Source organism: Dufourea novaeangliae, unplaced genomic scaffold, assembly GCF_001272555.1.
Source record: "Dufourea novaeangliae isolate 0120121106 unplaced genomic scaffold, ASM127255v1 scaffold78, whole genome shotgun sequence".
Classification (NCBI taxonomy): domain Eukaryota; kingdom Metazoa; phylum Arthropoda; class Insecta; order Hymenoptera; family Halictidae; genus Dufourea; species Dufourea novaeangliae.
The window spans coordinates 836,627-859,248 of NW_015373959.1; the positions used below are offsets into that span (position 1 = coordinate 836,627).

At 35.3% G+C, this 22,622-nt stretch overlaps 3 protein-coding genes across 3 annotated transcripts in view; 1 reads left to right on the plus strand and 2 right to left on the minus strand.

Moving 5' to 3' along the window:
* Positions 1-1,548: 1,548 nt before the first annotated feature.
* On the minus strand, positions 1,549-3,431 carry LOC107186353 (jerky protein homolog-like). Its single transcript, XM_015574199.1, has 3 exons — positions 3,104-3,431; positions 1,929-2,981; positions 1,549-1,715 (listed from the first exon to the last, which is right to left on the minus strand). Exons 1-3 carry the CDS (start codon positions 3,429-3,431, stop codon positions 1,549-1,551), a joined length of 1,548 nt encoding a protein of 515 aa, XP_015429685.1.
* A 2,533-nt stretch (positions 3,432-5,964) lies between these two features.
* LOC107186382 (surfeit locus protein 1) lies at positions 5,965-7,023 on the plus strand. Its single transcript, XM_015574235.1, has 4 exons — positions 5,965-6,081; positions 6,165-6,359; positions 6,448-6,621; positions 6,710-7,023. The coding sequence occupies exons 2-4, from the start codon at positions 6,184-6,186 to the stop codon at positions 6,921-6,923; spliced, it is 564 nt and encodes a 187-aa protein (XP_015429721.1). The 5' UTR covers positions 5,965-6,081; positions 6,165-6,183; the 3' UTR covers positions 6,924-7,023.
* A 1,928-nt stretch (positions 7,024-8,951) lies between these two features.
* Positions 8,952-22,622, minus strand: part of LOC107186412 (glutamine synthetase 2 cytoplasmic) — a 68,725-nt gene continuing 55,054 nt past the window's right edge. The window contains exons 2-4 of the mRNA XM_015574274.1: positions 20,310-20,500; positions 11,454-11,829; positions 8,952-10,024 (exon numbers count right to left, since the gene is read on the minus strand). Coding sequence (XP_015429760.1) covers positions 9,475-10,024; positions 11,454-11,829; positions 20,310-20,493 — 1,110 coding nt within the window. The 5' untranslated portion in view covers positions 20,494-20,500 and the 3' untranslated portion in view covers positions 8,952-9,474. The remainder of the gene's footprint in view (positions 10,025-11,453; positions 11,830-20,309; positions 20,501-22,622) is intronic.

Genomic DNA, 22,622 nt, shown 5'->3' on the forward strand with positions numbered 1-22,622 from the left:
AAACAGTGAAAAATAGATTTCCCTGGGGAAAAGTTTACCCACTTATATTCTATTTACATGTATCATTAACAGACTGCATCAATGTTAATTTTTGCAAGTATCTTTTTTATTCGTTTTTATATCTTTTTTTCCTTCTGATAATTGATAAACTTTCACATATAAAATTATTTACGCATCACTTATAATAATTTTATTTATTGCGAATAATTAAATAATAAACTAAGCATATTAATGTTAAGTATCTCTTAAATCGAGTAACATACAAAAGTTCTATTTTTTTTCTAAATTATTTGCAAAGAATGTATGAACTCTTCAAATTAGTTTTTTAAATAAATTTATACCACGTCTGTGATCTAGGACGGACTCAATGGAAAGTGAATAGTAGATAGAAAATTGTATCGACATATAAGAACATACGACACTTTGAATACTTTGATAATGTACAAGAAATCGAATGTATATTTGACTATTTTACTAGATACATTCGTTCTCTTCGTATAAAGATCTATGAAACTGAAGACTATGTTTACTGCTATTACTTAGTTTTAATAACTTTAGATCAAGGTAGCAATGCTGCAGGAACTCGAAAAGTTTTTTATGATAGTCAGCGCCAATGGAACTTGCAACATTTCAACAAGCTGTTAGAACAGTTACAGCTTTGTTTTTTTTTTAGGTTCTATCCACTTTTACAACTGACTGAAATATTCCAAGACCCATCAACTTAGTGTCATGTCTACAAAATTTATATTAGCTTTTATATATTTACAAAATCCATATTTGTAGTTTCTCCCTTTATTTATAGTTTCACACTCGACTCGTTGGATGAGGTATAGACGCGGGCAGTTCTAAAAAACGGGTAATTATTGAGAGCCAATACCATGCGGCATCTCCTCGCACATCGTCTATCTATTTCTTCGTGATGGACGTTCCGTAGCGAAACTGCACTAAGTAAACAAACATTATATATAAAAACGAGTAAATTAAGTTATTAAAATAAGCAAATGATTAAATATTGATTTTTTGCTATTCCTTGTTTCACATTCAAACAATTTTCGCGCCATCGGATCGGTTAGAAATGTTCATTTTCTTAATCATTGTTGAATCTCTGATGAAATCTGTCTTTTCTTCTGTTTAATACAATTAATTACGTTTTTCCAATTTTTCAAATTAAAATCTATACTATACAAAGGTATGGATATTAAAAAAATCTAACTTTCATGTGCCAAATATTCATTGATTTTATTATAATTTAAAATTCGACTTTAATAGTTACAAAATCATTCAAATATTTATTCATTAGCGTGTTTACCATACATAACGCGTGCCATTTTTCTACCGCCGAAAGAGCGACGGCATCGTTTGATGATTTGTTTTTCTTTTGTATTTATTACACTTTATAGCAAAATTCAATTCATTGTATTATTTTATTTATTGCAATTTATAAAAAAAGTCAATTGTTTTAATTACATTATTTATTACAATAAATAAAATATCTATTACAAAAAATATTACATAGTATGTATTACATTTTTCATTATAATACAAAAATTAAATGTCATCTTTAAGTTGTAATATTTGATCTCTGACTGCTCTTAATCCTGTCATGTGAGGGATGAAGATCTGGTTCTTTTCGCAAAATGAAATCAGACAGTCTGCAGCTTCCAATGCACTTGACGGTGAGATTTCAGTGTCCGCAGGATCATCATCTTCTGTCTCTATTGTAAATAAAATAACTAAATGTATTTATTTTGTGATATTAATTTAATAATTAGGAAACCAGAATTTAGAAGCTGTTTTAAAGAACAACAATTAAAGATTTTTTGTTTATATAATCTGTTTTTAATTAAAACATTTGTATTTAAAATTTCGCTTTCACATTAATTTGTAATTTTTAAAATAGAATATAAAATTTATTTTATTGAACATACCAATCTCTTCACTATCGCTATCTTGTACGGCTCGAATAATATCTTCGTCGGTTATGTTGTCTGAATCTAGATCAACCCATTCAGTAACTTCGTCTAACGTAACGTTTTGAAGATTTCGAATTTTTTTAGAAATCTGATAGATGTATTCAGACGTGATCTCGTCAGAAATACTGGTCGAATCGACCGATTGGTTCAATAAATTCTTCCAACCATTGGAAATTGTTTTTTCTGTTATTTCATTCCAAGCATCGCTTATGAAATTAATGGCATACTTTATGTTGAATGATTTCATTGCATCATTATAATCCTGCCCGTTGTTTTGGGCGTTCAATATATATCTTAACAGTTTCGTCTTATACCTTCTCTTCATTGCCGCTATAATACCTTGATCTAAAGGTTGTATGAGCGATGTAACGTTTGGAGGTAAGGATATAGCTCTAATACCGCCAACAGATAAAATTTTTGGTGACGAATACGACTTGGCATTATCGTGCAATAAAATCGCTTTTTCAGGCAACCCTTTCGATCTTAAAAATGTAACAACATTCGGCACGAAATCCTCCTTAAACCATGTTTCAAAGATTGTGATATTCATGCAAGCGTTCGATTGGCTGATATACTTGACTGGTAATAGGTGTGGCATTAAATTTTTTAATGGTCCTGGCTTCTGATGTCGTCCAACGATTAATAATGGCATTTTCAACGAACCGGTAGCGTTACAGCATGCCATCACAGTTACCCTATCTTTAATTGTTCCATAACCCGCTGTCGAGTTCTCTGTTTTGATCACTAATGTGTTCTTCGGCATCATTTTGAAATATAAACCCGTTTCGTCCGCATTAAAAATTTGGTTCAATTTCAATTTTTCCTCTTCGATTAATTCTAACAATTGATTTTTAAAGTTCACCGCTGCTTCGGTATCTGTGGATACCTGTTCCCCGCAATTGACCAATAAGCGTATCCCATTCTTCTTTTTCCAACCATGAAACCATCCGTCGCTAACTTTAAATATTTCCATACCACCAAACCGTTCAAAGAATTGTTGAGCTTTCGCTGCGAAAATTAATTTTTCCATTAAAGTAAGAATACTTTTCACGAAAAAAAGAAAATTTAAAGTTAAATTTTAAAATTAATTTTCATAAAATTGACAAATTGAAATTATTCTTTTACGATACCTTTGATTTCTGTAACACCGATTATTTCGTTCTGTTTTCTTTCGGAATTAAACCAAATGGTTAACGCTTCGTTTACTTTTTTTAGAGGTGACAGACGCATACGCTTTGATGTTAACGCAAAACTACCGCATTTCTCCAATTTTTTTCTATCACGAACCCACCTTCTTACTGTACTGTCATTAACATTGTACTGTACAGCTATATCACTCGTCGGAACACCTGCATCTTTCTGTTTTAGCGCTTCAACTTTTTGCTGCAATGTCACAGTCACGTGAATCCTCCGTTTCGCACAATTCACACCGCTTGTACTCGGCTGACTCGAATTCATTTTCGCACAAAGATTCCAACGAAACTATCCACGCGTGAGAAAAGAAAATTAAACTTTCCAATAGCTCTGTGACAGACGACGGTTTTAGAGATCACCACTTTCTGGTGATGCATCGATAGAGCACGTCTCTAGAACCCCAAATGCGGGTAATTATCGCGAGTCTACTGTACATATATTGAGGTCAGCCCACTCGAGCGTTTCGAATGTGTTATATATATATATACCAGTATACCATAGCGTTACACAGCACACACGCACATACACACACACGCAAAGTATTGATCGATATTACTCGATGGTAGGGGTGTGCGAATTGTTCCGAGCCACAGAAACTCGAGCTTCGTGGTCGGGACGGAAAGATGGAGGCGGCATCAGGCAAGATCTCGATACTCCCGTATTGTTCAGGAATCCCGAGACTCGACTCGGGCTATGAGCACGGGCGGGCAGTCCCAATTCGGGTCGGCTCGGCAACAATCGGACGCGATCGGAGCCATAGAGCAGATTAACATCTGCCCGCCTCCTGTTAGCTCGTTTCGTGTTAGAACTTTCGTTCAGACCATTTGATATTTTCTGCATACAGTAGAAGCTTATTCCATGAGCTCGTTCATTGTAGCGTTCGGGGCTGTAGAGGGCTGAATGTCCAGGAATATTCCATACTACATCAAGCGAGCTCCAATCACCTACGCTCTCTCTCCGTCAATCCTTTGTCAACTTGTTCGACGTAACTACATATAGGGTGCGCTGGATGTACACACTTTTTAATCATCTTACCACAGATGAGGTATAGGAGTAGACCTTTCATCAAATGTATTTCTTCGCCCCACTTTTCTGGGGTGACGTCACCCCATTTTTTGAGGTCGAAGAGCCTCAACATTGTTGAATTGTCACTACCCAATATTACCGATACCGCATGAATTGTGGGTAGATACCCGACGTTACCGAGAAAGCATGAATTCTGAGTATTATCACAGACGAGATATATGAATAGACCTAACATGCAATGTAATTTTCTGTCCCATGCTTCGAGGGTGTCAGAAGTCCCCTTACCGTTTTAGTGTCAATACCCGACGTTACCGATAAAGCATGAATTCTGAGTATTATTAGCACAAATGAAGTGTTATATATTCCATTCATATTGCGTGTATCTATATGATTTGACGGGAATAAAAATATCCGATACTTCGGTTGATCGGTACTCGATCTCTAGTTTGAAGTAGAGATGGCGTGAACTGCTACTTGTGAGTCACTCGTGATTCGATCACGTTCGTTCCCAATCACGATGATTTTTCACAGTGATTCGTGATTTCCCGTGATCGTTTCTTATTGGTGGAGAAACCTAACAGTTCTTTACACGCGATACATAATTTGTATATTTCACATTAACGACATCAAAACAAAAATTAGGGTTATATCGTATAAAGTGAAGGAATAAGTAGAAACAATGAAGAATAATGAATAAATTAATGATTACAAATTATAATCTACATGTTACCTAGCAAATCATTTTTTTAGAATTTCTTGTTTTTTCTACTGATGTTTACAAACACGAATAGTAATGTAATTATCGTAAAATCATATTGAATACGTTTTTCTGTTTAAAGATCAAGGACTTACGATCGCAGTGAGCAAATTCACCCAAGATAGAAAAATCGCAATCACGGTTGTGAATGAAGTTAAATCACGACCTTGATCGTGATTCGGCGATCACTGTGATAAATCACCGTTAGTGATTTTGCACGCCATCTCTAGTTTGAAGGCATTACATGCGTGCAGCATTTCTTCTCCTGAAAGCCCTCCAGTCGCTTTCGCCCCTCCCTCTGCGATGTTCGAGCGAGAGAGGAACGACTCCATCGCTACTTCTGTCCTTCGGTATCGCTCAGTATCACTTCATCCCTTCCATAAGACCGCGACAGTCTATTTGTATATATCTCTATTGTTTTCAATTATTTTTACTGATTTCTACATCGTGAATATCAGTGAACCACAGTGAACATTGTATGTTAGTAGGTTTCAGTAGGTTTACTTCTGTCTCGTTTGTGCTGTCACTTTTCAATGTAAATAATAAAAATAAGTCAAAAACGGTTTTGTTTATAATTTCTTTAATTAATCTGTGTATATGTATAGTTCAAAGTACTATTAAGAAATGAAGTTCATAACAGGGAGAATTTTTACAAGATTAGGAAAACAATTCAAAACAAATCTTGAGATTTTAAGTAAAGATCGCTATTCTCAGTCTCGCGATGTTCTTAATATTCCAAAAAGGTATAACACACGGTTATCTAAACCTAACCTATATGTAGGCGAAACTAAAGAGAAAGATACTTATAAAACGATTAAAAATATTGGAGCATATGGATATCTTTTGTTGGCAAGTATAAGCATATATACATATATTGAAAAATGTGTATTTCAAATAAACGAATATATTGGATAATTGTTAGCTTTGGTTTATTCAATTGCAAACAAGAGAATATATTGTTTTGTAGTAGAGAGTTAATTGATTATGTTAACAAGTGTAAATAATTTAGAGTATACCTGTTGGAACATTTATACTTGGCACATGGCAAGTTCAAAGACGTAAATGGAAGTTAAATCTGATAAAAACTTTAAACGAACGCATCTCCTCTCAACCCATAGAATTACCAGCAGAGTGAGATATTTAAAATATATGTAGCAGGTAGTATTACAGAATTACTAATACGTAGTAATTAATATATATAATCCTACATTCAGTTTAGAACAGTTGGAGTCGATGGAATATTGTCCTATTACAGTTAAAGGAACATTTTTGTATGATAAAGAATTTTCAATAGGACCTAGATCTTTAATATTGAATGGTGATTCAAACACTTCTGGCTCTGTAATGGGAAACCAAAGCAGTCAAAGGGGTTATTACCTTATTACACCATTTAAATTATCTGACCGGGAGTAAGTACATATTGCAAAGAAATATAGTTTTAAATTAATTATAATCTTATTGTTTTTTCCTTATTAAAATCCATAAAATATATTACAGTCTGACAATTTTAGTAAATCGTGGCTGGATACCTAATTCTCTTAAAAATCCAACTACAAGAAAGAATAGCCAGGTAAAAGATGAAGTAGAAATTACAGGAATTTTAAGGTTGAATGAGCCAAGACCACAGTTTGTACCCAAACATAATCCAAACAACGATGTCTGGTACTACAGGTAGCTAAAAATAACTTTGAAAAGAACCACGGAAGGGTACATAAATATCATGTATCAACTTGATGTTAATATCAATATTATTTTCCAGGGATCTGAATGCCATGGCTGAAAGAGCGGATGCAGCACCTGTATACATTGAAATGACACGCAATAAAAATTTTCCTACGTATCCAGTAGGGGGTCAAACACGCGTGAATTTGAGAAACGAACATTTAAGTTATATTATTACGTGGTATTCTCTCTCTGCGTTTACCGCATACATGTGGTTTAAAGTAGTGATTAGAAAACTGCCGCTCTCATAACTATTCGTGTTGTCTATGATTAACAGTGGAACAACAGAATGAGTCAGTGGTTGTAGAAGTTTTTATTTCAGAATATAACAATGTGAATGGTCCATACTAATAAGAGAATAGTATTTCCTTCATCAAAAACGTCGCCTTTTATTATTATCATAATCATTCTTATTATTATTAACAACTGCGATAACCACTACTAACAAAACTGTCAACAATGGTCATGGTATACGAATACAATTACAGAAGTCAGCATAGAAAATACAGATATGAAAATATACCATACAAATATGAAAATACACCATGTACATGCTACATCGACTTTTCTTTAGTTTCTTTTTCTTTTTTCTTTTTTTTACATCGCGTACTATTCTAACATGACCGAATAGAGAGGAACCACATGGTCACCTCTCAAGATTCACGGATAGCGGGATCCGCAAGCAATTGCGACAAAGGGGGAGTGCCTTTTTTTTCAATTGCTCTGCCCTCGTGTAATGACACCTACATCCAATCGATTATGGCACTTCTCAGTACCTGCTATCCATATATCCTGCGCGTTTCCGTTGATAAAATCATTATGCTCCGCGAGGAAAGAAGTTTCGTAAATAGCGTGTACATGCTCGAACGTTTGCTCTACGGCTTAAAATGTTAATATACTCGAAACGTTTCGTTGATTGTATCGAAGCCACAAATGGAAAGATAAGGTCGCGACCTTACGATGTTTCAAAGGTTCGTCGTGCCCACTTTCAAAAACTCGTTATCATTAACCGACGAAAGATGTCCTATATAGATATTTCGGAATCTCGAGTGTCGAGGCTAGCACTGGAACCCCGTTAAAACTACACTTTCCAGCTGTTCGCTTCTCGAAGAAATGCAACGCGTCGAAAAATTCGGCAGGCTCGTGCACACGTTCTGCTCCTCTCTTTAACGAGCACCAAAATGGATCGAAAAAAGGTAGCTGTTACAATGCTGAATTTCGCCTACGAAAAATTACATTAAACGATACGTTTATCCTTATTGTCGCGATTGCTACGAACGCTACCAAATTAAACAGATAGACGTAACAAGCGTTAATCCTACTTCGTGCACAGGATACACCCTAGAACTGAAACTTCTACCATACTCGGATACATCGACACATAACACGACCTAAAGTACCTTTTTAAAGTATCAAATACAAATTACAGATTGCTCGACTAGCGGATGATTCGGCTGTTTCAGAACTGTAGGTAAAAATTTGTAAAATTTAAATCGATGATCCCGTCATTTTGGAGACATTCAATTCATAACCACATCAAAACTGTTGCTGTTCAAAACGACGCGTAATTCGCATTTTTTATAAATTCATTTGTAAAACTTGATCATTCCTTTACCTGTCTCTCCTTCGACTTTTTTTTAAACAGTTCACTCAACTGTATCCATTTACCACGAACGCATACTATTCGCAGTCTAATAATATATCCATTAGCATTAAAAAAAAGAACTGAATATCCCAGAAACGATCATTTTAACGATCTGTATTCATCAAGACACTCTCGTTCCATTTAACAAATCCTACGAATCAATTAAATTTTTTATCAACACTTCAGAAATACGCTCTATACGTATATCGTTTCAGACGAATGTGAAAATTATTCCCGTGAAAAGTCTCGCCTATTTACCCCTATTTTTTTTTCTTTTGTTCCTACCATTCTTCGCGCGAACAGTTTTTCCTACGATGATCTCGAATCGCTGATGAAGTGACAAATTCATTCCAGGATGATTTTCTCAAATCGTTTCTCGAATGATTATACCAAACCTCTCACCCTCGGATCTGGGTCAATTTGTCTACCAAACTTCATTTATCATACATTGTACAGAGCAGCTCAGCATGCATGGAACACGTTCGACGAAGATATACATACATATACAGGGTGTCTCAGCTAACTTGATCACCGCGAATAATAACTTAACGGTACACTTTATGAAATTTTTGAGGCGTACAACTTAAATGGCATCAAGGGGTACATCTTATAAGGTACGTGATTTTTTTGTGGGTGGAGGCATTTCAGAGATTTCTTAAGTCACCTTGATTTTTTTTAACAGAATGACTTATTTTTTGTCCCATAGATCGATTGAGTATCAAATTCCGAGTAAAAATGTGTTGACCTTCATACGTTCTAAACCTAATAGTTAACAAGGTATTTACAAAATAATTTATAATACGTACTGACTGTGGAAGCTATAGATGCTCGAACTAATGCCCTTCAACTTCAATACAGTGATTATTTTGCAAATATCTCGTCACCTTAGGACGTATGAATGTCAACACATTTGTACTCAGAATTTGATACTATAAATCTCCGAAATGTCTCTACCCGCGAAAAAGCACGTACTCTATAAGATGTTTCCCCTGATGCCATTTAAGTTCCTCGCCTCCAAATTTCCATAAAGTATACCGTTAAGTCATTATTCCAGGTGATGAAATTAGCTGAGACACCCTGTATATACGATCACCATTGCGCTACGCCGATTAGTCACCTCCTATATTTTATCTAGACACGAAGTTCCCCATTTCGATTTACTCGTTGAGAACACAGGTACGGACCAGAGCGTCGCAGACCGCGTACGGGTCGCAATTGCTGCTCGGCCGTCTGTCCTCCAGGTATCCCTTCTTGTCTTCGGCGACTCCCCGTGGAATACGGATGCTCACGTTCCGATTGGCCACGCCGGCACTAAAATCGTGTATACTGCTCGTCTCGCATTTCCCGGTCAAACGACGCTCGTTGTCCTTTCCCCCGCGTGGATCGTACGCCTGGATGTGCCTGAGGTGTTGCTTACTAAGCTTGTCGATCGCCTTCTCGATCTCCGCTATCCCGTTATCCGCGCGCATCGGTTTCGTCGAGAAATTCGTGTGCGCCCCAGCCCCGTTCCACGAGCCCTCCATCGGTTTCGGGTCCAGCGTGACAATCACGCCGTATTCTTCGGCGACACGGTGCAATATGAATCTGGCTACCCATAGATCGTCCCCGCCGGATATACCGCTGCACGGACCGACCTGGAACTCCCATTGGGACGGCATCACCTCGGCGTTCGTGCCGGCGATCTTCACGCCCGCGTAAAGGCACGCCCTGTAATTAAGGACGAATCAATTTAAGTAAATAATCGATACTTTCGTTTCGATATACAGGGTGTCCCAAAAAGACGTGACAATCCGCAACATGCATATTCCTTATGCAAATACAAATCGATAAGTACTTTACCGTTTTGTAATCTGCAGCTCCATTTCCGAGATATTGTCAGTTAAACGAACTTCAATCAGCTGAGCGATGGGCTACACATAACACATACGCGCAGCATAGTCGAGAACCGCACGACCGATGTCCCTGACCACTGCTTCTTGACTGTGTCTGTGCGATGTTTGGACCACTGTTCAGCTGATTGAAGTTCGTTTTACTGCTAATATCTCGGAATTGGAGCTTCAGATTATATACAGAACGGTAAAGAATTTCTCGAATTGTATATGCATGTTACGGATTGTCCCATCTTTTTGGGACACCCTATACACTCGGTATCGAAAAAAAAGTACTTGTATCGAATGGAGCCAATAATCGACATCAAAGCTAATGAATGTGTGATGGTGGTTGTCGTCCAGTTATATTACTTTGTTAATAATTATGTTCGTTAATAAATGCTCATAATCAAATATATCTTTGCTAAAATCAGCGATGGGTAAAGAGTTTCGATTAACAAATAAACGATAAAAAAAATTCTTCGTAATTTTTAGTTGCTTAAACATGAAATTCGAACGTTCTAATAAATTATGTACCATTTTAAGGGACGTATTCGAATGGATACAATTTGATTTTTTCATATCTTATTTATTTTTAGAAAGATATCAGGATAACCTCGAGCTTTTTCGAGGTTTATGCACCTTTTTCTTAATACCACGTTATGAAACGACCAATTCAGTGACATATTATAGCATGATTGTATTAGAAAACAGATGCACTGACTTTGAAAAAAATCAACGTCAACTTGATATCTCACAGAAAGTAAGATATAAAAAAATCAAATGGCATCCATTTCATGAGTCCCTTAAAATGCTACATAATTCATTAAATCGTTGTTTGATAGAACCAATAGGTAACGAGATATTTTAGACAGTGGTTATTACTGACTCACCCTGTACCAGAATTGGGCAAAATGTAATCTAATTACAAAATCCAAATTACACCAACAATGTAATTGCAATGTAATTGCCAGACAATTACATTGTAAATAACTATACTATGTTTACAATAAAAATTACAGTGTAATTGTAATTGTCCCGGAATTACACTGCAATTGTAACTGCAATTTAGATTTTATAATTAGATTACATTTTATCCAAATTCTGCCCTGTATATGATACTGATAAACAAGAACTTTGTATTCATTTTCCATCGATACAAGTAGATATCGATACTTTTGGTGCGATACTAAGTAGATTCGATACCTTTTTTCGATACAAGTTACGAGTAAAATATCGATACCTTGATGGTATCGATTTATCCGTACCTGTAATGGGCCTCAACGATCTCGCGACCGATCACTTTGTCGGCGCCCACACCGCAGTAATAAGGACCCTGGGGGCCCGGGTAGCCGTTCTTTGGCCAGCCTAACGGCCTGCCGTCGAAATCAAGGAATGTGTACTCCTGCTCGATACCGAACCAAGGATCCTGATCCTTGACCGCCTCCATCGCCTCGTTACACTTGTACCGTTTGTTCGAGGCGGTCGGTGTCTTGTCGCTATGATAGGTGTCGCACAGCACCAGCTTGTTCTTGCCGGGACGGAAGGGGTCGTTGTAGATTGCCACCGGGCAAAGGTATATGTCGCTGTTCGCGCCGTCCGCTTGGTAAGTCGAACTTCCGTCATACGTCCAGATCGGTAGCTCTGGAAAGAAGAAATCCTGGGGTTAGATGTGCGTAGTGATTTTACGAGTGATTCATTTTATTACGGTTTTATGTGGTTATAACATACTTTCGTGTTCGTGGAACCGGGAGGAGAGTTAGATTTAGGTAGAGATTTCGTTGGGGTTTGGATATGTATGAAACCAGCGCCGGATCAGGGGGCTATTCTCCAGGGGTAGCTAAGGGGGACTGCAGCCCCAGGCCCTACTTTGCAGAAGGGTCCCGATCTAAGCCTTCCATTTATGTCAAAAAATAATGAATAAAATTTTGTATCTTCTTTTCCTTTTGAAGTAATTAGAAATCGCACTAAATATAACAATAAATCGAATGAAATTTATGAAAATATAACGAAGCATTGTTCCCTAGAATCAAGCGTTCGTTATGATTAAATGTTATTTAATTTTGTTTAGATTTAATTTCAATTTTGGAAGATTTGTGTACTTTATTGTATGTTTTATTGTGACCCCCTCCCCCCCCCTCCCTGCTCCTCCTTTCAATCAAGAGTGCCGTCGAAGGTTTGATAGCCCCGGGCCTCAAAAATCTTAATCCAAGTCTGCATGGAACTTGCAGATTGCAGGTATGTAGTAACATTGATGCTATTTGTTTATCACAGGGATTGGGAAGAGAGACTTAAAATACGTCTCTTCAATTATTTCACGAGTTTGTTCGATTCATTTCATTTTATTTCATTCATTGATTTTAGTCGGTCATCATTCATTCGAGCACGTGTATCAGCTGGGCAACGGTTGTTCGAGTAGTATAACCTGTCGCCGTCAGGTGTATTTTACAATTGTCATTTAATAATATGTTTTTTTAACAATTAATCCTTTTAGCACCTTAGATATATCGACTATGTAGGTCTTCCGGAAAATAATTTGAGCCGATACATATATCGGCTTTCTATTTTTAATATAATTTAAACACATGTAATGACACTTTATTTTTATAAAATAAGTTTATATAGTGCAACATATGTTTACTGGATAGGAATAATAACATTTAAAAAAAGGTAAAAATATCTTCAATAGATACCTCAAAAATCGCATATTTTTCAAGGTATTAATTTAATGATATTTGGAAAACTTATATACTGCCCTCTTTAGCTAAAATGTTCTGTCTAAAAAATGATTGTTTTTCAAGATTTTTCCAAATATTTGAAACTCTGCATTTGTTCACTTTTAATTAATGTTGCTTTATAGGGTTCTAGAAACAGTCTCTTTTATTTGTCCTAACTGCGATTTCACTAGTTTATATTATCCTATGTAACATTTACTAATTTAGATAGCTCTAAGTTATTATTTGAAATGGAAAGAATTTTAGCAAAAATAAAATAAAATTTAATCGTAAAATTGAAACAAACCATGCCAGGAAATCGGCTTGTTTTTTGGGAATCATTCACAGTTTCTAATAATAATAATAACGGTGTTTAGTGTTACGTTTAAGTAGTTTATGTCTGAATTATTTATGTTTAAGTTGTGTGTACAAGAAGAAAATAAATGTAATTGAAACCGTTTCCTATATTAAAATTTCCTACGATGAAAGAAAAGAACGGTACAAAGAAAATGATAAAACCTTATGTTTCTCGGATGTTTGAAATATTAGTTAGGACGATTGAGCTACTCGAATGCTTTGAAATAATAGGGTTTTTTTTTTTTAAATCACTGGTATAGGTTCGAAAAAATACCTTTTGAATTCTGAACTGACGGAAATAGAGGATTAACTCTCCAAATTTTAGTGTCGAATGAATCCGTGTGTTGTCCAAACTGGCCCAAACACGACTGACCATATTGAAACTTGACGAACGTCACTAGGATTGGCGCAAAAGTAAAAAGTTAAAGGCCCGTTTACACGTTCAAATATGTAATTTGCGCAAACTTACTCGTGCATTCACAATTACGCAAGCAAATTGTTGCGTTTGGAAACTAACGCTCTTGGTAAATACTTAACATTACTTTGCTGATTATTTAATTTGTAATAACTAATTATAATTATAGTTTAGCCCTTGTATGTATGTAAAATAATTGTGCAGGTTTGACTGAACGTGTAGTGCACAAGTCAGTCTAAGTAAATTATATACATGAACAAATAAGTTGAAAATATACAATAAAACTTTTTCATTTGAGACTTCGTTTATGAGAAAATCGACATTGGAAATCCGCTGGATTCACGTGCAATTGAGTAGAGTAAGAATCTGCTAGCGCGTCTGTTCATTGCATTCAATTTCTACTTACTACCATTACGAATACACGCGTTTCAGATTAATTTTCAAAGTCCATTTTCTCAAATACAAAGTCTGAAATGAAAAAATTTTATTGTATATTTTCGACTTACTTTTTTACGTACATCACTCTGTGGTCAGTTATACAACCAGTTACACGACACCCTATATAATACAATCGTAACATTAAAATCTCGTTCTTAGCCGTCATGAATAATCAGAATATTAGTGTGATTTTTTTTATGCGAGTTTAAACTTGGAACAAATGTCGCAAAAGTCACGGAAAACATAAATTTAGTTGTTGAAGAAGGTTACGTAAATGTTAAAACAGTTCAAACGTTTATTTGTGAAATTCAAAGTTGGTGTTTTTCATCAGAAATTGAATCGAGGAAACGGCCAAAAAATGCCATCGACAATAATGTTTTAACAGATATTGTTAAAAATAATCCACGAAAAATAGCGTTTAAATAACGTCGAAGAAACCACGTGTGGTTGAAGTTTCATTTGTGAAAACGACATTTCACGTACACCAGCCTAATGTTTCGGTAAAATTAGTTCGATAAAGAAAATTTTCTCCCGTTCGTACTTTCCCGCCAAGTTTGATGAAGTCGATAATCCACACAACACGAAAATAAAATGCGAATTCCGTTCGAGTTTCGCTCTCAATCGTCAATATGGCCGGGTACATTTCTATGCATTCATACGCTCCGCAAATGTTAATTGTTCTTAAAAAAAAAACATTTTTCGAGTAAAAAAAATTTATAAAAATAAAAGACTTCTCCGTACCAGAGACATAGATGCCGAATATGCCGTCCGTGACCTTGAGGGTTAATAGACTTTTGAATTTCAGTGCTTGTAGATACGAGTTATTATTATAAAAGTGGTAATTTACCCTTAGATTAAAGTTAAAGATGAAAGTGTTACGATATGCTATTAGTGTTCTTGCTATTTTCCATGAATGTAATTTGCTAACTGTGACTCGATAATCCACACAACACGAAAATAAAATGCGAATTCCGTTCGAGTTTCGATCTCAATCGTCAATATGGCCGGGGACATTTCGATGCATTCATACGCTCCGCAAATGTTAATCGTTCTGCATGGCGCTCGGAATTTCATGAATACAGACGATACGCTATTGACAATGACGGATGCGAATACATATATGTATACATACGAGCGCAGAGCAGAGGAGCGTGAGCTGTCGCGCGCGATGGACCTTAGATCCGATTTGCATTCACGGTGCAACACGGTTCGTCGCTTGAACTGCATTCACAAGTCAAGGTTCGTTCTTTGTAGAGATAAAAAAAAAAATAAAGGAAGAATAACGAGTTTTTTGAAACGAAAGGACACCCGAGTGAAAGTGTGCGGCACGTAATCGCAAAAGAGGATTTGCCCCCTGCAATTTTTATCAGGATATAACAACGAACGCGATTAGATAGTACATTTTTTTTCTCAATTGTATGTTCGATGAGATCGCTCGTTGATTTGAATCAATCAATCGCGTATGTCAAGACACGTGATTCACGTCTGGTAAAACTCTCGTCGCGTTCTCGTTTGCACACTACACTGGCCGAAATTTCTATAAAGTCACCATTTTTTTTTTATGAATTCGTGTTTGATAGCATGTTAGGATTAATTAAAGAGAGCGTACACGTCGGTTTCAAAAAATAAATATACTATTTATTTAAAAAAAAGAAACAAATATAATTCAACAGAAAACAAACTGCGAAATTTCTATAAAGTCATTCGCCTTTTACATAAGTAAAGTTGAAATTAACAATTCTTTTTCGCTATTTCTATATCAATACTCAGTGTAACCTCCATTTTGTGGAATAAAAATACAAAAACATATAGGATAGAGCAATAAGTGGTATTTTGAAAATATCTATGAAAATGAACATGACTTTGTAGAAATTTCGGCTAGTGTATTTTCGAAATACCACCAATTGTATTGCTACATCGTATCCGTTTTTGTATTTTCATTCAAAACCATGGAGGTTACAATAAGTATTTTAATACGTTGACCGCGGCGCCGGTCCCTGGGGACCTGCAGTGGATTTTTCGGTCACGAGACATCGGTCTCTGGGGACCGGCAGCATCAAGTTTAAAAACCAAATGTTGTAATTAGTATAATATGAAAAGATATGTGTATAGTTCAAACGGAAGGTGAAAAGGTAAAACGAAGTCGTCATCGCGTCGTGCGTGAAAGGATAGCAAAATCGACGCTGCGTTCAACGTGATATAGAAATAGTGAAAAACAATTGATAATTTCAACTTTAGTTATATAAAAAGCGAATGACTTTATAGAAATTTCGCAGTTTGTTTTCTGTTGAATTATATATATATATTTTTTTAAATAAATGGTAGGATAAACCAACCAGTGAATGACCGAATTGTTGAATTTATGGACGTTTGAGATTAATACTTGAATATATTTATTTATAACAATAAAACAGCTGTTGAAATTGCAATTACATTTATTTTTCTTGAAATCTTTATAACAATAATTACTTATCCTTATCATAATTTTTTAAAAATTATTTACGAAGTGCAAATTGTGTAAAAGTCCAGTAAATGACTGTTACATTTCTAAAATATTTTTAATAAGAATTGCACTTACTAATGTTTGCTTAATACGTTAAACTAAAAATATGGGATATCAAACGTGCAACAACGCTCCGTTTATAAACATTCAATCGTTTTTAAATTTATAATTTACATTTCTTGCCTAATGGTCATTCACTGGTATGCAGTCAATTACTGGTTGGTTTACCCTATAATTTATTTTTTGAAATCGATGTGTACGCTGTCTTTAATTAATCCCAACATGCTACCAAACACAAATTTCTCATTGGTATGAAATAATTATAAGAATTCATAAAAAAACATAGTGACTTTATAGAAATTTCGGCCAGTGGAGTGGTGGGTTCGTGAACAGACGTTTGATTCAAATATGTTTGAACGCGGAGGAGACTAAACAGTTCAGGCCAGAGTTGGGCAGACTATCGTGGGTGATCAAATTATTATGAATACTTCGAAGTAGCACTCGTTTGAATTTTAATCAAGAATGGAATTGACAATGCACTTATAATAGTACCTTCTTTATTACAAAACATATTGTTACGTTTTTACTGATATTTGACAACGATTATAATTTTTCAAAAAATATATGTATCAATATTTTGTCATGCCACCGTTCGCATCTATAATTGCTTAAATTCTTCTCTGCATACTTTCAATATTTTTTTGACATAATATAATTTAACAATATTAACCCAATAAGACACTTAAGAGAAGAGGGAAAATCCTACCTTCACTATTGTCTTCACAGATTACTTTGGAGGATCTTATTTTGCATAAAAATCCGCAGTCTATTTATCAGTTTCACTGATACGAAGTAAATATTCACGTTATCAGTTGAGAAATTCAAGTATTTCTTCCAAAAATAAATAAAAAAACAAAAACAATAAAAAAGAATAGGTCTAATAACATAGACAGAAATAACAAGATACAACATATACCTATTTCAGACTTTTAATTTTGAAATAACGATTTAAGTGTCTGGGCGTTGAAGGATTAAAAAGAGGCGAAAAGGAAAAAGACACAGTAAAAGGAAGTATACAGGATGGTCGATAACTGGTGGTACAACCAGAAAGGGATTAATTCTACGTCAAAAAATAAGTCGAAAATGTAGAATACAATTTTTTCATATGAAGCTTTGCTTTCGAGAAAATCGACTTTGAAAATTAATCTGAAACGCGTGTATTCATGATGGCAATAAGTAGAACCAGAATGCAATAAACAGACGCGATATCCAAGACCTATTTAACTGCGCGTGTAGCCAACAGATGTTCAAAGTCAGTTTTCTCGAAAACGGAATCTCGAATGAAAAAATTTTAATCGATATTTTCGACTTATTTTTTCATATAGAATCACCTCTTCGGTTGTACCACCAGTTACCGATCACCCTGTAGACCGTGTGGGAGAGAATACCGAAAACTCGAGGAAAGTGTCCAGGTCATTCTAAGGACAGGTGTCAGCGGACGACAAGGTTTGTCCAATGTTTATGTCCGTTCAAAGTAACGTACATTTTGCCCCGTCATATAAAATTTTAATCCAGTCTGGCAGTACTATTGCAGGGACTAAATAGTCTGACAATGGTACCTTCAGTTTTGTAGGATAATATAATATAAGCAAAAAAAATGTTCAGCCGTTTCGATATCATATTTTTGTCTCTTGAAATTTGATACTTTTAAGCGCAACGACCCCGCCAGACGCATGTTTTCCGACCAGCCAGACGGGCAGTTTTGTGATTGGTAACATTGCCTGTATCGTTTAAGGTAAGAAATTTGCATTTGGAAATAAGGTTAGAATATTCGTAGCCTACTCTTGAACTATTAGGGTCCAAGTGCAACTTTCAGCAGACAGTTGGAGAATTGAAAACAGAATACAGGAAACGATAAAAGGAAAATCGAATAGTGTAAAAGTTGTGGAAAAATCTAAGGGAACCTGGAGAAAGTGAGAGTAAAAATAGGCAGATACACTCGTCCGATCCTGATCACCACATGTGCGTGACGATAACGACGCCTGAACAAACGCTCGAGAGATTCGGAAGAGAAGAATAGACGGGAAATTGCAGAGTAACACGAAGGATTTCGAAAGTGAAAGTTACGAAAGAACTAAATAAATGGGTGTTTAAAAGAAGGGTATATGTTACATTTCATAAAATTTACAGGAAAATGTAAAAACAATTCATTACATCACTGTTTCTTCTAGTTTCCTGTGCAGCTTTTAACCTGTAGTGCCATTGTCGAGTACTATAAACTTTAAAAAAATATATAAACTTATAAACTCTTTGTTGCATGGAAAAGCCCCCTTCGAAATATTTGTAACATACGTCCTTCTTCTAGACCACCCATTCAAATGAGAAAAATGACAAGAACGTGGTAAGAGTTCTATCAGTAATCTGTAGGGTGTCCCAAAATAGCTTCGACTCCCGAAAATGGGGGGTTCCTGGGATGATTTGAAACAACTTTTTCCTTAACAAAAATGTCAATCAAAGCTTTGTTAATGAGATATTAACGAAAAATCCCGACCAATCAGAGCGCGAGTCTGCCGGCCAAGGTTCTACGGTAGCGTTAGCTACGCGCTGCGATTGGTAGTCAACGCTACCGCGGCAACTCGGCCGGCAGACTCGCGCTCTGATTGGTCGGAATTTTTCGTTAATATCTCGACAACAATGGCTCGGATAACATTTTTGTTAAGGAAAATATAGTTTCAAATTATACCAGGAACCCCTCATTTCCGAGAGTCGACGCTATTTTGGGATACACTGTATAATTCGGGTAAAGGTACCTAATACCGTCCATGGTCCTAATATCGCCACTCGTTATATTTCCCAAAGCAAGCACTAATGTTATCGGTCATGGGCTGAACTGGTACCTAAGTATATGCAGGAATACATACTGTAATAGCAAAGTTATGTGATCAACAATTTATGAAAGGGGAATATTTTAGTGAATCTTAATGGTGTACAAATTTATTGGACAGTTACAATTTTGCGTCATATTGGAGAAGGTCAATCTAAAAATTCTGTGAATGCATGAATATCTAGTACAGATACAAACATTTTTCTGAATGAATATAGCGTTTTCCTGTTATCAACATTCATGCCCTCAATACCCTCTACCTTTAGTGTTCCTAATACTGAATTTTTTTCTCAATAGGAAATTTGCGGAGCAACCGAAATTAACTTTGTCCAATATGTACATCCGAACGTAAAAAACAAAATATTTAAAAAACATATTTTAATATTTTGATGACAAAATTTTTTAAACCTAATTCTAATTAAAAAGTTCATTAAAAACTATTTATATAGCAAGAAATAATGAAGACACGTGTTAAAAAGACTTTCCAAACTCATATGTACATGAGTTGATCAATATTTCTTGAGTAGGCGACATTAGGTACACTTTTTATGGAACCCTGTTTTTACATGTCTTGCATTTTTTGAGTCCCAATTAAAAATTTGTAGGTTTTAACGGTTCTACCGTGTGCTACATGAAACCGCGAATAATTTTTCTTTATGTTAAGACAAACACATACAAAACTATCAATTATTATTCAATTCAAAGCTATTTAATTTTTGCTAGGCAATATTAAGTACTTTCACCACAAAATATTGTTTTTTTTTTTTGGTATTTCACTATATTCTATCAGTATATCCGAAATTCTTTACCGACCTGACGGGTGATTCGGTACGAAATCGACCGTCCTAGTCTTGCTCCTCAATCCTTCGCCGGTGCCGTCGATCCAAATATACTTCGCCTGAATTTGGTTCTCCGGCTGAGGCAGCTCCAGGTACCTGCTCAGCAACGTCTTGTCTAAGGCCGCGTTCGGCGACTCCTTCAGCATGGTGCGCGACATCGTGACGCTGTAACACGATGACAATCAATGAGTACAGGTAGGTTCTCGAAGATCTCGTCGTGAAGCGTAACAGAGAGATATACAGCATTAAATGGATAGGGGAAAGGTGTTTAAAACGATCCCTCGGGGTAAAATGATTCCTGGCTACAATGTGGTTATTAGTGGTACTATATCGTAATGTCGTTCTACAATAGTTCTCCCCGTACGTCACTAGTCGTTGCTCGAAGTGCCATGTGAATAGCAGTGCTCTGTGTGTTGTTCACAAGAAAAATCAAAATTACCGCAATTTATCTAAAATAAGGTCTTTTTCAATGTTGTGTAACTTTTGTCATAAACAGTTTAGTGTGACAGCTGCTTCTTGCGCGGATTTAACCACAATTCAATAATAAGTTAATTAATGTTACGTTACCGCATGTAATAAGTTGATGTTATATTCAACCACTGAATGTGAGTTGGGTGTTTGGGGTCATATGATCCCTCTCTAGTAGGATAAAATGATCCCAGGAATCATTTTACCCATATCCTATATTATTGTTTGTTGTTTTAGTTACACCAAGAGTTGGGCAGAATTTTATTCGAATAAATAATTGTTCAATAAATGTCGATTCATTCATAAAGAAGTATTATTTTATTATAAAAATTGCAATTTTCACGTTTAAACAATTGGAAACGACGAAATACTTTTTTTATCTAGATAATGAGTTTGCCCATCTCTGGTTACAACAATACACCGTCAGTATTAAAGAAAAACAACGCGTCAAAGCTTTGTTTCATTTAAATAAAATGTAATAACTGAAATGCTTTTCAATGTTCGTCGTATTTACTATCAATAGGTATAAAATAATCCCCGGGGATCAATTTATACATATACATTACAAAATGATTCTTAAGTATGCTTTCAAAGAAATGTGAATAAAAAATATAATTGATCACGTAACTAAATTTTATTTAAGCCAATGATAAGATAGATAGACTAACTTACACAAACTACTTAATGAGTATTTGTATTTTTTATATAAATGACGCCTTAAAAGGATCGTTTTAGGCACCTTTCCCCTACTATGTATTTAATAAATACATTTTAAAGATTTATGTTAGTTATGTACATGCTGAAACTTTCATTGAAATCGGTTGATGCAGAAACGGGCGACAGGCATCGAAAGACATACAAATCTTTAGATTTACTACAGTTGTAGGTCGAAAGTCATGAAAAACTTCAACTTTCAACATTTTTAACCGTTTGTATCTCATAGCAACGTTAACCGATTTCGATGAACTTTTCAACATGTATATAACTAACGTGAATCTAAGAAATGTAATTTTTAAATTTTCATTAGAGTCAGATAAAAGAATTATTTAAAAGCGACCTTTAAAATTTTCTTCGCAACTTTTTAAAAATTTGTTTGACGCAATTTCACAAAAAAAACTCAAGTGACTTGGTCCAATGAAAAAAGAAAGTTGTTCTGTTTTAAAGGATGTGTGAATACTTTTTTTACCCACTGTAGATACCATATAATAAGTTTAATCTGATAAACATTTATTTAAAAAAATTATTAAATAATTACATTGGGGTATGCCACAACGATTTAATTAGTTCTAAAACCTCGTTCGTTATAGCATCTGTCCATTGTAGCATTTACATTAAAATATTGTATGTCATTTCACAAACTATAGCAAAATATGGCAATTGACGTTCTAATACTATCCACGCCACTATTATTAACAGATTCGTATCGTCAGTTGTTTCTTTACCATGGTAACGAAGGCGGACTGGGGCAATCGGCAGAATGGCAGATCGTTTTTGCCTACGTTTACTACCGCACATCAGTTCGTTGTAGCATTCTGATTGTAATATTAAAAACTGTTCGCTGTAGCATACCCTATTGTATAAACTATTTTGAAATTTCTACGTAAAAGTTGATAGCTAAAAGTGAGGCACAGGTACATGGTTTACATAGGTGATCAGAAATACATAGCTCCTTGTGCATGTCTTACATTAAAAGGGTAAAATATAATTTAATTGTTATTACTTTTGCACTTTTGTTAATACCTAATTAAAGATAAAATTATAGGTTTACTCGAATAATAACAAATCTTTTGGATTTGGTTAATTTTTCTACTTATACACT